Source organism: Psammomys obesus, unplaced genomic scaffold (genome assembly GCF_907164565.1).
Source record: "Psammomys obesus unplaced genomic scaffold, mPsaObe1.curated_primary_1811, whole genome shotgun sequence".
Taxonomy (NCBI): Eukaryota; Metazoa; Chordata; class Mammalia; order Rodentia; family Muridae; genus Psammomys; species Psammomys obesus.
The window spans coordinates 6,687,053-6,699,245 of NW_026596091.1; the positions used below are offsets into that span (position 1 = coordinate 6,687,053).

A 12,193-nucleotide genomic window follows, 5' to 3' on the forward strand; every position below is an offset into this window, starting at 1 on the left:
AAATTTCAAAAATTTCAAAAAAAAGAACCTCTACCCAAATATCTGAACCTAAAAAGAGTAACTGTGACAAGGCTGGTAGGGCTGTAAAGAAACTAATAGCTGATGAAAGCCTACATGGATCCAACCACTGAAAAAGCTGGAGCAGAACAAACAGACCAAGGTAGGATTCCAAAGTGATGTGAGTTCTAGGTAAAGACAAACTGCGGAGCCCCATATGAGTGCATATGCCAATAATCCCAGCACAACGAAGGCTGAGGGTTGAAGAGCATGGGGCTGCAGGTGCCGAAGAAAAAGAATTCAGAACTGTATTTCCATTTTGGCAATTTTTGTTTGTTTGTTTTACTTGTTATTTGCTTGTTTTGTTTGATTTTTGTTTTTGTGATTTTTGTGTTTTGTAGTTTTGTTTTTGAGAGACAGAACATAAGTTGAGTGGGTAGAGAGGATCTGGAAGGAGTTGGGCGAAGAGGAAAATACAATCAAAATATATTTTATGAAAAAAAAGTTAATTTAAAAAGAGAACAAAAACTATGTCTACCAAGAACACTGGTTTATTCAGATACTCTACCTGAACAACCACCCACCCACCCCGTCCCAAGCACACATTTAAGGAAAGAATGGAATAGAATAAAGGCTCCTGGGAGTAGCCAGCTCACACATTCAGTTAACAGGTAAGAACAGGGCTGCGGCTCTACCATTTGTGCCTGGCTCTCTGTTGTATGAGCAGCAATATAAGCTCCAACCTCATGGTATTTTAACATTTGAGCCACTGATATTAACACCTGCTCCTAAGACTCTCCGGTTAGGTACAAAGGCAAGTATTTTATTTCCATGTCTTTAATGAAAATGCTTTAATTCTGTAAGTTTGGTGTGGATTTGCATCTTATTCACAGTCACTACTTAACAATATGCTAGTCATCAAAGTTCACGACCGTGCTTAACAATATCAACTTTGTCTTTGTTTATTAAAGATACACTACGATAATCCTACAATGATAAAAGCAACATTTCTTATAATATATCTTAGTCGTTCTCGAAAGTGACTAGAGGAGCAATCTGTACTAATTTTGTGAAAGACAACTTCATTAATCATTTCTCAACTAGTCAAAATTTAGTAATCACTCACGTTCAGATAGAGTTGGTGAGTTAAAAGAGAAAACAAGGTTCAAAACTGACAATTTAAATCAACCATCATTTAAAAATAAGGATCTACTTTGGATCTCAAAAGTTGAATAAATTTCCAACCAAATGACAAGAAAATCATTTTTCTACAGAAAATTTAAATCTGAATATTTCTAACCTTAATAATCCCAACAGAAACTGCTGATAAATTTTAGCACTAATTGGGCTAGTGAAATGTAGATAAAAAGCACTTGTCAGGGCTGGAGAGATGGCTCAGTGGTTAAGAGCACTGATTCCTCTTCCAAAGGACCCAGGTTCAATTCCCAGCACCCACATGGAAGCTCACAACTGTCTGTAACTCCAGTTCCAAGGGATCTGACACTTTCATACTAATGTACATAAAATATAATTAAGTAAATAATTGTTTTTAAAAAAGGCACTTGTCAACAAGCCTGACAGACTGACTTCCAATCCTAGGACCCATAAGCTGGAAGGGAACAGGCATCAATTACCAGTTGTCCTCCAACACAAGTGTAGTTGTGTGTGCACACCTGCACATACAAATAATGCAAAACATCAAAAAATCAGCCATATCTTACAATGCTAACAGGAGCAGGAGAGGTGGCTCAGTGTTAACGTAACACAATGCTCTTCCAGAGGACATGAATTTGGTTCCAGCACCCATGGGAGGGAGCTAAACACCACCTGTAACTCTAGCTCCAGGGGTCTGTCGCCTCTAAAGGTCCATGCATTCGTGTGCACAACCCCCCCCCCACAAACACACACAGTCAATTAATTAATTAATCATCCCTCTACATTTCTAAAAACTGTCTCCTGGTCTCTTAAGCCAATTTTGTTTACCATAACTTATTTAAACTACTCCACTAAAAAATGCTAATTTGCCAGGCATAGTGGCACATGCCTTTAATCTCAGTACTTGGAAGGCAGAGCCAGGCAGATTTCTGTGAGTTTGAGGCCAGCCTGGTCTACAAAGTGGGTTACAGGTCAAAAAACTAGAAAGAAAGAAAAAAAAACTAAAAAGGAAAAAGTTAATTTGAAAAATAATTTAAACAATAAAATAAATATAGCCAAACATATTACCTATTGTATTTTACAATTTTAAAAGCTATCAGGTTCAACAATAACCAAAATAAATAAATAAATGAATGAACAAAATACCTAAAAATTAAAGAATTCTATTTTCTGTAATTCTATAGAATACAGCAAAAACACAGCACCTGGGCTGAGGTACAACTCAGTAGTAAAGCCCTTACCTAGCACATCTGAAACCCATGTTCCATTCTCCAGCACTACAACAACAAAAGTACTAACTCAGCAGACTTTATGCTGGCAAAATTTAATAGAATATTTTGCCAGTAACATATTAACAAATATTAAAATTTACAGATTGAGAATTTTCATCCTAAAACACATTCTTTACTGATTATTAGCATCTAATATGCTAACATGACGTTTTTATTACTCAAACAGAAGAAAACTGCAAGATGATAAGGTATGTCAGACGATGAATCTATAACCAGAAGATACATGGATATTTAAAAGCATTTGCTTTGATTTCATAAAACAAAATGAGACCTAAAGGGCCCATTTAAGATTTCATGAAAGGGCTGGAATGATGGCTCAGAGGATGAAGTGTTTGCTGTGCAAACATGAGATCTAAGTTTACATCACTAGCACCCACAGAAAGCAGGCAAAGCAACACATGCCAGGAGGAGAACACAGTGGACAGATGCCTGGGCGCACTGTCCGGCAGGTATAGACTATCGGTGAGCATCAGCTCCAGGAGAAACCAAAAGTTAACATGGAGAGTGACTGAGAAAGACAGCCCAGTGTTGACCTCCAGCCTCCACACACACTCCCCCAAACCCAGAAATGCCAAAGCCATACACACCAAAAATGTATTCAAAAGCACTAGTATTCATTCTTAAAATCCTTGCCTGTGGTGGGTAGAAACACCCAAGTTCAAGGACAACCCTAACTACACAGTGAGTTGGAGTAGGAAGACAGCCTGAACTAACAGTGTTTCAGGGAGAAATCCACTGAAAGCCTGTTGGCATTTCTTAACACAAAAGTGAATTTACTTTGTAGTATTTTGTATGTGTACTTTTTCAAATTACTATAATAAAACAATAACTACCTGTTTTGTTGACTTCTTTGTGCCATTAAAAATCTTCCATGCCAGCCCATTGCCACCACTGGCAATGTGTCGACCAACATCAAATTCTCTAGTGACGGGATTTCCCATAACAGCACTAGTGACATCAGCTGTTACTTTTGTAACAGTACTCTTCAATTTATTGAGCATGGACTCCATGGCTGCAGTACTTGGTAGTTCAAGTTACCTAGAAACAAAAAGACACAGACAAACTGAACAGTTTTTACTTGTCCTAGGCACATATTCACAGTAAGTTTTAAAAATGTGGCCCTCCCTAAAAAAGAGCAGTACAACACCATATAAAGTTATAAGTTGATTTTTTGTCTTCAGAGAATATAAATTCTCTAAAGAGATTATAATTATTCTGAGAGAATATAAATTATCTGAAGACAAAAGTATAAATTTTATATATAAGAGTATAAATTTTATATATATACAAGAGCATAAAATATTTTATATATGTATGTATATATACAAGAGTATAAAATGTATATGTATATAAGTGTATAAAATATATACAAGACTATAAATTTTATATATATACAAGAGTATAAATTTTAGTCTAGAACAAACTCTTCACAGCAAAACAATAAACCCCTATTATATGTACATACATATGTAAATATTTACTGTATGCACATACACACACACACACACACACACACACACACCCTGAAATGATCTGAGAACATTTTCTAAACAGAGCATTGCTTGGTATGGTGGTGTGCACTCATAAGCCCAATTATTCATGACATTGAGTCAGGAGGATTCTTTTAATCCTCCTGACCAAAGTTCAAAACCAACTTGGGCAACCTATGTCTCACACCCATAATACAAGCTCTTGGAAGGCTAAGGCAGGACAGCTGCTCCAAGTGAAGGCCAAGCTGGCCTGCAGAGTGAGACCTGTCTCAGAAGAGGAGGTGAAGAAGAGAACAATGAGGAGCAGGAACAGCAAAACAAGGGGGGGGGTGTGTGTGCAAAAGCTAAGGAGATGGCTCCGTGGGTAGAGTGTGTGCCACAGAAGCCTGACAACCTAAGAACCCACAAAAAAATAACAGATACAATATAGAGCAAGCACCTAGATTCCAGCACCCCGAACCAGGAGAGACAGATACCCAGAAGCTCTGGGCCAGCTAACCTGGAATGCCATGCTGTGAAGAAAAGATAGCCCACCTCCAAGAGGTAAAAGGCACGAGCCAGCGTCTGAGGCTGACCTCTGACCACCACAGGCCATGGCTTGCCTTCTTGCTTTCTCACCTTCTCACCCTCACACCTCCTCCTTCTCTTCCTCTCTTTCCTCCAAGTCACACACAAATAGATAAGATGAGGTCATAAAATGTGCGTAAAATTTTATGAGGGTTTTTGATGATCATTTGTTGGTAACTGTTTAGTAAAAAGAGTCATCAGTAACTTTTTCTTAATGATTAACAATTGTTTATTTTTTATTTAATAATGATATCTGTTGTCCAAAGTTATTTTTCTTCAAGCTAGAATATCCCTAAACTATAGTTACAGGAAAATTTTTCAAAAAACAAATGGGCTTACACATTTCAAAATAGAAGTTTCTAAAGTCAGATAAAAAAAATTGAGAGCCAGGTGATGGTGACGCCTTTAATCCCAGAACCTGGGAAGCCGAAACAGGTGGATCCCTGTGAGCTTAAGGCATTCTGCTCTACATAGAGTTCAAGGACAGGCAGAGCTACATGGAGACCCTGTCTTAAAAAAAAAAAAAAATGGTCTTCAGACAAGTAAAAATGTTACATACTTGCTATACAGTGTTACAAGACCCAAACAGTAATATTAAAGATGTTTGTTTTTAAGGCAAGTGGCAAGTGACTAGAGAATGGGAACACTATAGGAGCAGAAACATTCACACAAAAGCCTTTCACACAAAAGCAGGAAGAAAAGAAAATATGGCAAAAGACACCAGAAATTCCAGATTACCCAGAGCTCTGACTATGAACAAACCAGGCTAGAAGTCACAGAAGGCTTCCTGGCAATAAGTAGATGACTAATCAATCCACTGAGAAAGATGGCCAGCTACATAGAAATATGTTTTATAATCACAAAATAACTATGCAATGTAATTTTGTTACACTTCACATTTCAAATTGATGAATTAAGAAAACAGCAGTGAGAAAGAAGAACAAAGAAAAGATAAACTCTCCTCAGAGTGATGAGAACTTGGTGACTTTATAAAGGTATGAGACAAAACGAGGAATCCCACTCTTCACAATCTACTCATCTACAAATTCAAGATCCAAGTGAAAAAGAAGTCATTTACCAAGCCAGGACACAACTGCTTTTAGGGGAGGAAGAACTCAATTCTGAATATGTATAATTTGAGTTGCATAAATGACAATAAGGAAATACAGGGATTTTGATATAGGGACCCAAAATTCAGAAAAAAGTCTACACTGAAGGTAACACATAAAGCATCATGAGTCAGTGGACTGTGGGCTTAGGAAGAGTCATTCAAAGAAACTCAAAGAAAAGTACACTGTAAGTGTAACAAGCGGCCAAGGACAGACCGTTACTAACGAGTCTAAGATACACAGCCTGAAACAACCATGACACAAAATAGAAAAGGATAGTAGGACACAGGCTAAACTTAAATAAGATTTGGTTGGTTAGTTTTGGGGTTGTTTGCTTAAAACAGGGTCTCACTGTGTAGCCCTAGTTGGCCTAGAACTCACTCTGTAGTCCAAGCTGGCCTCAAACTCACAGAGATCCACCTAGCTCTGCTCCCAGATCAAAGGTTCACAATACTAGCCTGACAGAAATTTGACATGTACAAAACCAAATAGGTTTTATCTTTTCTAAAAACAATAGCTTTTCAATTTTTACTTGGTTAATGAAGAAAAGAGCTGATGTTTTTCTAAAACACAAAATGAGAGAAATGTCTGTTTATACACAGGCCATTTCTCCTCATACTCAGAAGACATCTGAAACTCAACCATAGTTCCCCCCTTAAAGTTCAGTAAATATAAGTGAAAGTAACCGGTCTTATTGCAAGACTGTTTCACCCTACCATCTGGCTCAGCATTTACCTGGCGTTCCATGGAACCAACAGGCATATCTGTTGTAATACTAGATTGGCATACACCTGGCAAAAGTGGGCAGCCTATTACAACATCTGATACTAATGGCAAGGAGCTGAAGGAGATAGGAAATTACTTGATTATGAATATAAGATACACCAAAAAAGTAATATTTCAATTTCATTTATGCTAAAATAACTCTTTATTTTAGTCCTTTATTGCCCAAGAATATTAAAATCTAGCATTAACATGCACTTTTGTTAAATGTCTTACAATGAAAATGTTACTTAAAATACATTTGACAACTAAAATATTTACACAGGCTTGGGAGATAAAAGGGAGGGGGAGACAGAAGAAGGGAAGGAAGGAAAAAAGGAGGAAGAGATAAAGAAATCCATCAGGCCAGAGGCAGAAAGATCAGGAGTTCAGGGCCCATCTCAACTGAACAGTTATTAGGTTTGGTGCCAACCTGATCTACAGAAGAGTCTACCTAAAAGCCTGATGAGATGACAAAGCAAGTAAAGGTACTTGATGAGCCAAGTTCCATCTCTCAAGCCCACATGATGGAAGGAGAGAACCTACTGCCCTCTGACCTCAATATGTGACTACAGTACATGATCCACACAAGTGCACACGCCAAATAAATGCAATTTAAAAAAAATTAAAACCATACACACTGAAAGGAAAGGAAGGAACAGGTCAGGGCAGGAGGGATGAAAGGAAGAGGAAGGAGGGAAGAAACATAAAGGAGAAAGGGAGGAGGAAGAAGGGAAGGGTGGAAAGGAAGTCTAAGTGTGGCATAGCACAATGTGTGAAAATGAAGTCATGAAATGCTCAAGAATTCTACAAGTCAAAGGTTTCAAACTGATAAACGGCTAAATGCCCTGAGTTATCCACATGCCTATGGACTGTCTCAGCTCTAAGAAATCAGAATCTCTAAGCTGCATTTAGAGCATTTGGATCTTCATCAAACTCTCTAGGTGATTCTGACACACAGCCATGTACAAGGATTGAGTTTTGTGTATTTAATAACCAATCCCAAGGACACTGTGGTGTAATCCCAATCCTAATACTTACTGTGTGATGGTTACTATTGCCTGTCAACTTGACTGACCTGGGACCAACTAAGAGACATGCCTTGGGGCGGGGGGGGGGGGGGGTTGTGAGGCTATTTCTTGGAAGAGTTATGTCCTACAGAGTAGGCAGCCCCGATATAGAGTTCTGAGGGTAAAGTAGTGTTGCTTTCACCTGCCAGCTTTCATTCCTTCCACGTGACTGAACCTACCATGCTGCTGCCACTACAGTTGCCATCCTGGCTGACAGCAGAACCCAATTTCTTCAGCCTTTAAATGTAGACTGAAAACAAACAGCTCTCCACCAATACTCCAAACCTTCTGCAACAGACCGGGCCTACAGAGGCACACAACCTTAGACTGGGCAGCTACCAGGTTAGCCACTCCAGCATGCAGATGGAAAAACGTTGAACCACCCCATTCCTACTGTGGAGGCCAAGCTAATAACAGATATTGATTCAATATAAACTGTATATATCAACAATATAACATATACATTACCTTATAATCTATATCTATAGATAGATAGATATACTCTATTTTAGAGAACCCTAACTAATACACTCATCTACCTAACATAATTTCTAATCCATGAAGTCACCCATACTTCCTAGTGATTGTTGTAGGAATTAAAGATGATACATACATCCAGAAAACTTACTACATTTCTGGTGCATTTACTAAGCACTCAGTGAATCCACTCATTTAACAAACATTTATTCAATATCAAGAGATGAGGAACTTAACTATAGGTTAATGGTGTCCTGAGAAGAATCTACACTGATCATAAGACGACCCTATTTTTTTTTCTTGAGAGAAATGATCATAAATTTGAGCTATGTCAACATGATATAATTCCAAAATATAAAATGGATTTGTATAGCAAGGTCCTATTGTATGGAATTGTAACACACCTGTATTAGTTATAGCTCTTACAGACAAAATAAGTGTAAGGTGTATCCAAACAAAAATAAAGCCCCGCATCTTCAATTAGGTTCCTTTCCTTTACATAAGCCACTTCTCCTCCAACCTTTATTAAGAGAGGGAAAAGCCTTCAAAGTTGAAGGGGAATATTTCAAGCAATCACCAGATATGCTCGTGTTTTATAATGGCTGTCTGTGACTTGCAGGATTTTTGTTAAATTACTTTTTTTTCCAAACAAAGGCATACAACTCAGAAAACTTAAATACAGTTTTTTAAAGTGTCACCATACAAACAATCCCTGGTTTTGATGTGCCGAAACTCTAGCTGGCGACTTACAATCAAATCACTTTTAAGTCGCTGGACTGGGTCTCATCTACCCTGTGAGAGAGGGAGATTCGCTAATAGCGCTGTCCTTTATTACTGATCACAGGGAATGTGTCCAGTCGAATCCCAAGAAGTTTCTGCAAGCTTTAGCTGTCTGAACCTTTATCTTTTCTCTGTAGCTTAAACAAACAAGCGCACTGGAGCCCCCATGGGGATTTTATTCTCACAAACCTTATCTGCCCCACCCACCTCACACAATAACGTCCAGTCCAGAAAGACAACTACCGCCAGATAAGGACGACCGGAGCACCAGGCCTTAGCTGGTGACCCAGGCTACCGGAACCGAGTCTCAGAATCGACGGGGGCTGTTTCACCAGTCCGAGACAGCCCCGGAGCAGTGTTCAATTTCCCAAAAGGATACCGAGATCTCCACGGCGGAAACCCGAGCTCCGGTGCCGGCTCCGGGGACTCTCCCAGCGGCAGACGACCCGGCACCGCGTCTCCCGTCATCCAAAGGCCTCGCCTGGAGTGGCCGGCCTCCGAGATCCGCTCCCTCCCGGCTCGTCGCTACCTGGGTCAGGCTTCCCGGGCCACCCACGGCCGGCCCGCGCGCCCCGGCCCGTCACTAGGCAACAGTCGCCGGCCGCGAGGCCGGGAAGGCCCGGAGCCCGCCAGCTAGCTGCAGACCCAGAGCGCCGGGCCCGCGCCGGTCACTCACCTCGCAGCCGGCCACCTGGAGGGGCGGCGCTGGGGCCCGTCCCCCACGCCGGCTCCCTCGGAGCCTCCGGGCTGTGGCCACGCCGGCCGCGCGCCTGACGGCCACCGAACGCTCACTCCATCTCCTCCGCCACGCCGCGGGCGCAGAACCCCGAGACCGAGGAGTAAAGGGGAAAGAGGGGGAAGAGACTAGGGAGGAAGAGCACGGGAGGGGGAAGAGCACGGGAGGGGGAAGAGCACCGAAAGACCTGCCCGGTCCTGCATGACGTCACTTCCGGGTGGCTCGGAGGGGTGGGGCTTAGCCTCCTCGGTCCCAGCAGGCGGTGGGGCGGGGCCTCAGGGCCGGGGGAGGAGCCAGGCATACGCTGATAGCCTTACCTTTTGATCTTCACAGGCAGGAAGGCGTTCCCCGGCCTAGGCTGGGTAGACCGAGTTTCCGGAGCCGTCGAACGGGGTTCCGAGGACCCTGAGGACTGGTAGCCAAATGTCCACTGGAGATGGCCCACCGAAGCGGCTGGATGGTTGGACTCTGCAGCTTGATGCTGGGGGCCCGCCCCCTTTTTGTTCCCCCACCCCCCCCCAGGCCACCAGCCCTTGCAGGTCTCAGGACTCAGGACTTAGCCTTCTCGTACTAAACTGTCCTTAGAAACTAGGAAAGCCATGCTTCTTTCTCACCCGGAGCCGTGCTGAAATGCAGATGAAGAGGTAGAAGGAGAAATTATGCGTTTCTACGAAGTTCTCAGATGACCCCAGTACCTACTTGCTTAATGAAAGAGGTAAATTGTACCGAAAATATACGTGGACTTCACTGCTTACAGCCTCTCAGTCTCCCTAATCCATTCACGAGGTCCGTCCGTCATGCTGCCTCTGCCATGACTCTGCTCCGTCTGTGTGTCAGGTTAAAATGTCTAAAAGTCTAAGATGGGCAATAGGACAGATTCTATTACAAGAATTTGAGCATGAAAGGGTCTGTGTGTGTGTGTGTGTGTGTTGCCCTGGTGTATTTACACGTTTGTGTGGGCACAACTGTATGTACGCGTGCCAGACGTGCACGAGGTGTGTTCCTCAGGAGCTGCCCTCCTTGTTTTTTAAGACAGGGTCTCTAAATAGGGCATGAGTCTTTGCCTCTCTCCATCTCCAGCTCTGAAGTTAGAAGCACGACCATGCCTGGCCTTTTCTGTGGATTTAGGAGGTCTAAGTCAGGTCCTCGTGCTTAGAAGATAAGCATTGCACTAGCTGAGCCTTCTCTTTCCAGGCCAAGAGTGATGGATTTTTACTTCTGTATTTTGTCATGAGCATCTTACTACTTATATAATTGGTAATAAGTTGTTACACTGCTTAGGAAAGGCTTGGATTCTTGTATTCTATACCCAAAACATCTAGAAATAATGTTCTGTATCTTTCAATTTACTCCTTTTTCATTCTTAAATGTTTTAAAATCAGTTTTTACTGGAGTAGAAGGAACTAGTGAATCACTATTAAACACGGATCTCTTTTTAGCGTGATAAAATGTTCTGGGATTAGATAATAGTGATTGTACAATGTTGTCAATGCACTAAGAAACATTGAATTAAACACTTTGAAGGGATTCTTGTTAGCAAGCCTAATCCTTTGCAGATCTTGTGAAACTATCCATAGCTAAGTTCATGAAAAAACAACCATGTCACGTCTGGAAGACAGTACTTCTCTCCATCCTCTGGATCTTACATTCTTTCTTTTGCTGTGCTATGACTGTCCTGAGCCTTGGGGGCAGGGTAATGTCAGGGCTGAACACTCGACAGTCACTTACTCTCAGCATTCTCACTTGATGAGTTTCTGCAGTAATGATTGTTCAATACGAAAGGAAGCTTTTATGCTCCGGACTGAGCACAGCCTCAATCTTGGGCATAAATATTTAGAAGGTAGTTGAAAGCCACCTCATGCTCATTTAGCAAACATGCCATCAGCACTATTTCCACAAGAGCTATAACTTCCCCAGACATGAGCTTTTGGCCAAGCTCACCTTACCAGGCATGAATTCCCTCCTATGAAGTGAGTGTTAATTTCAACCAGAAAGCAGTTGGTATCCTACATAACAATCATGCCACTATTGTACCAGTGGAGACATCTTACTTGGCAATTTTGTTGTATAGCAGTCAGTTGAGTAAGACTGTTGGTGCCTCTTCTCCCTTAGAAGCCTGAGTAGCAACTCCCAACACCACAAAAGCAAACCAACAGCAAGAAAGGTGTCATCTCAGTTCCAATCGGTTTTTCTATCTTACAGCTAAAGCATGAGTCTTAACATCCAACCAAGAACATGGCAATATGCTATATCATTTTGCTGGCCTGAGGCTAAGTTCTATATCCAATCATTGCAAGTTTTTGTTTCTGTGGTTGTTATTATTGTTGTTAAAAGGACTTAAGATATATGTTTATATCACAAAGAAAAGTTATATATGCACATTATAAAAAATACCAAATTGTAACTAGGCATGGTGGCACACACCTTCTATGCCAGCACTCAGAACAAAACCTGAGTCCTCTGGAAGAGCAGTAAAAGTGCTCTACACTATTGATCCGCCTCTCCAGCCACTGGCAAAAGAAGCTTTACAAAAGAAGAAGGAGAAGAAGCTGTTTCTGGTGGCACACCCCCTTTAATTTCAGCATGTAGAAGGCAGAGGTAGTTGGATCTCTGTGAGTCCCAGCCCACCCAGAGCTATATAGTAAGATCCTGTCTCAAAAAAAAAAAAAAAAAGGTGGGAGGAGAAAGGAAAATCATGGTGGAAAGAAAGAAAGAAAGAAAGAAAGAAAGAAAGAAAGAAAGAAAGAAAGAAAGAAAG

At 41.4% G+C, this 12,193-nt stretch overlaps 2 protein-coding genes across 3 annotated transcripts in view; one reads left to right on the forward strand and one right to left on the reverse strand.

Moving 5' to 3' along the window:
• The window catches only part of Scyl2 (SCY1 like pseudokinase 2), a 48,183-nt gene extending 38,556 nt beyond the window's left edge, over positions 1-9,627 (reverse strand). The window contains exons 1-2 of one of the 2 annotated variants that reach the window (XM_055627801.1): positions 9,376-9,627; positions 3,278-3,482 (exon numbers count right to left, since the gene is read on the reverse strand). In XM_055627801.1, coding sequence (XP_055483776.1) covers positions 3,278-3,454 — 177 coding nt within the window. In that variant the 5' untranslated portion in view covers positions 3,455-3,482; positions 9,376-9,627. Of the gene's footprint in view, positions 1-3,277; positions 3,483-9,375 lie in introns of those variants that run through there. The other variant, XM_055627802.1, reaches the window with a different exon arrangement.
• The window catches only part of Depdc4 (DEP domain containing 4), a 20,041-nt gene continuing 17,311 nt past the window's right edge, over positions 9,464-12,193 (forward strand). Inside the window, exons 1-2 of the mRNA XM_055627793.1 lie at positions 9,464-9,538; positions 9,769-10,150. The gene's annotated coding sequence lies outside the window, so the exon portion shown is untranslated. The remainder of the gene's footprint in view (positions 9,539-9,768; positions 10,151-12,193) is intronic.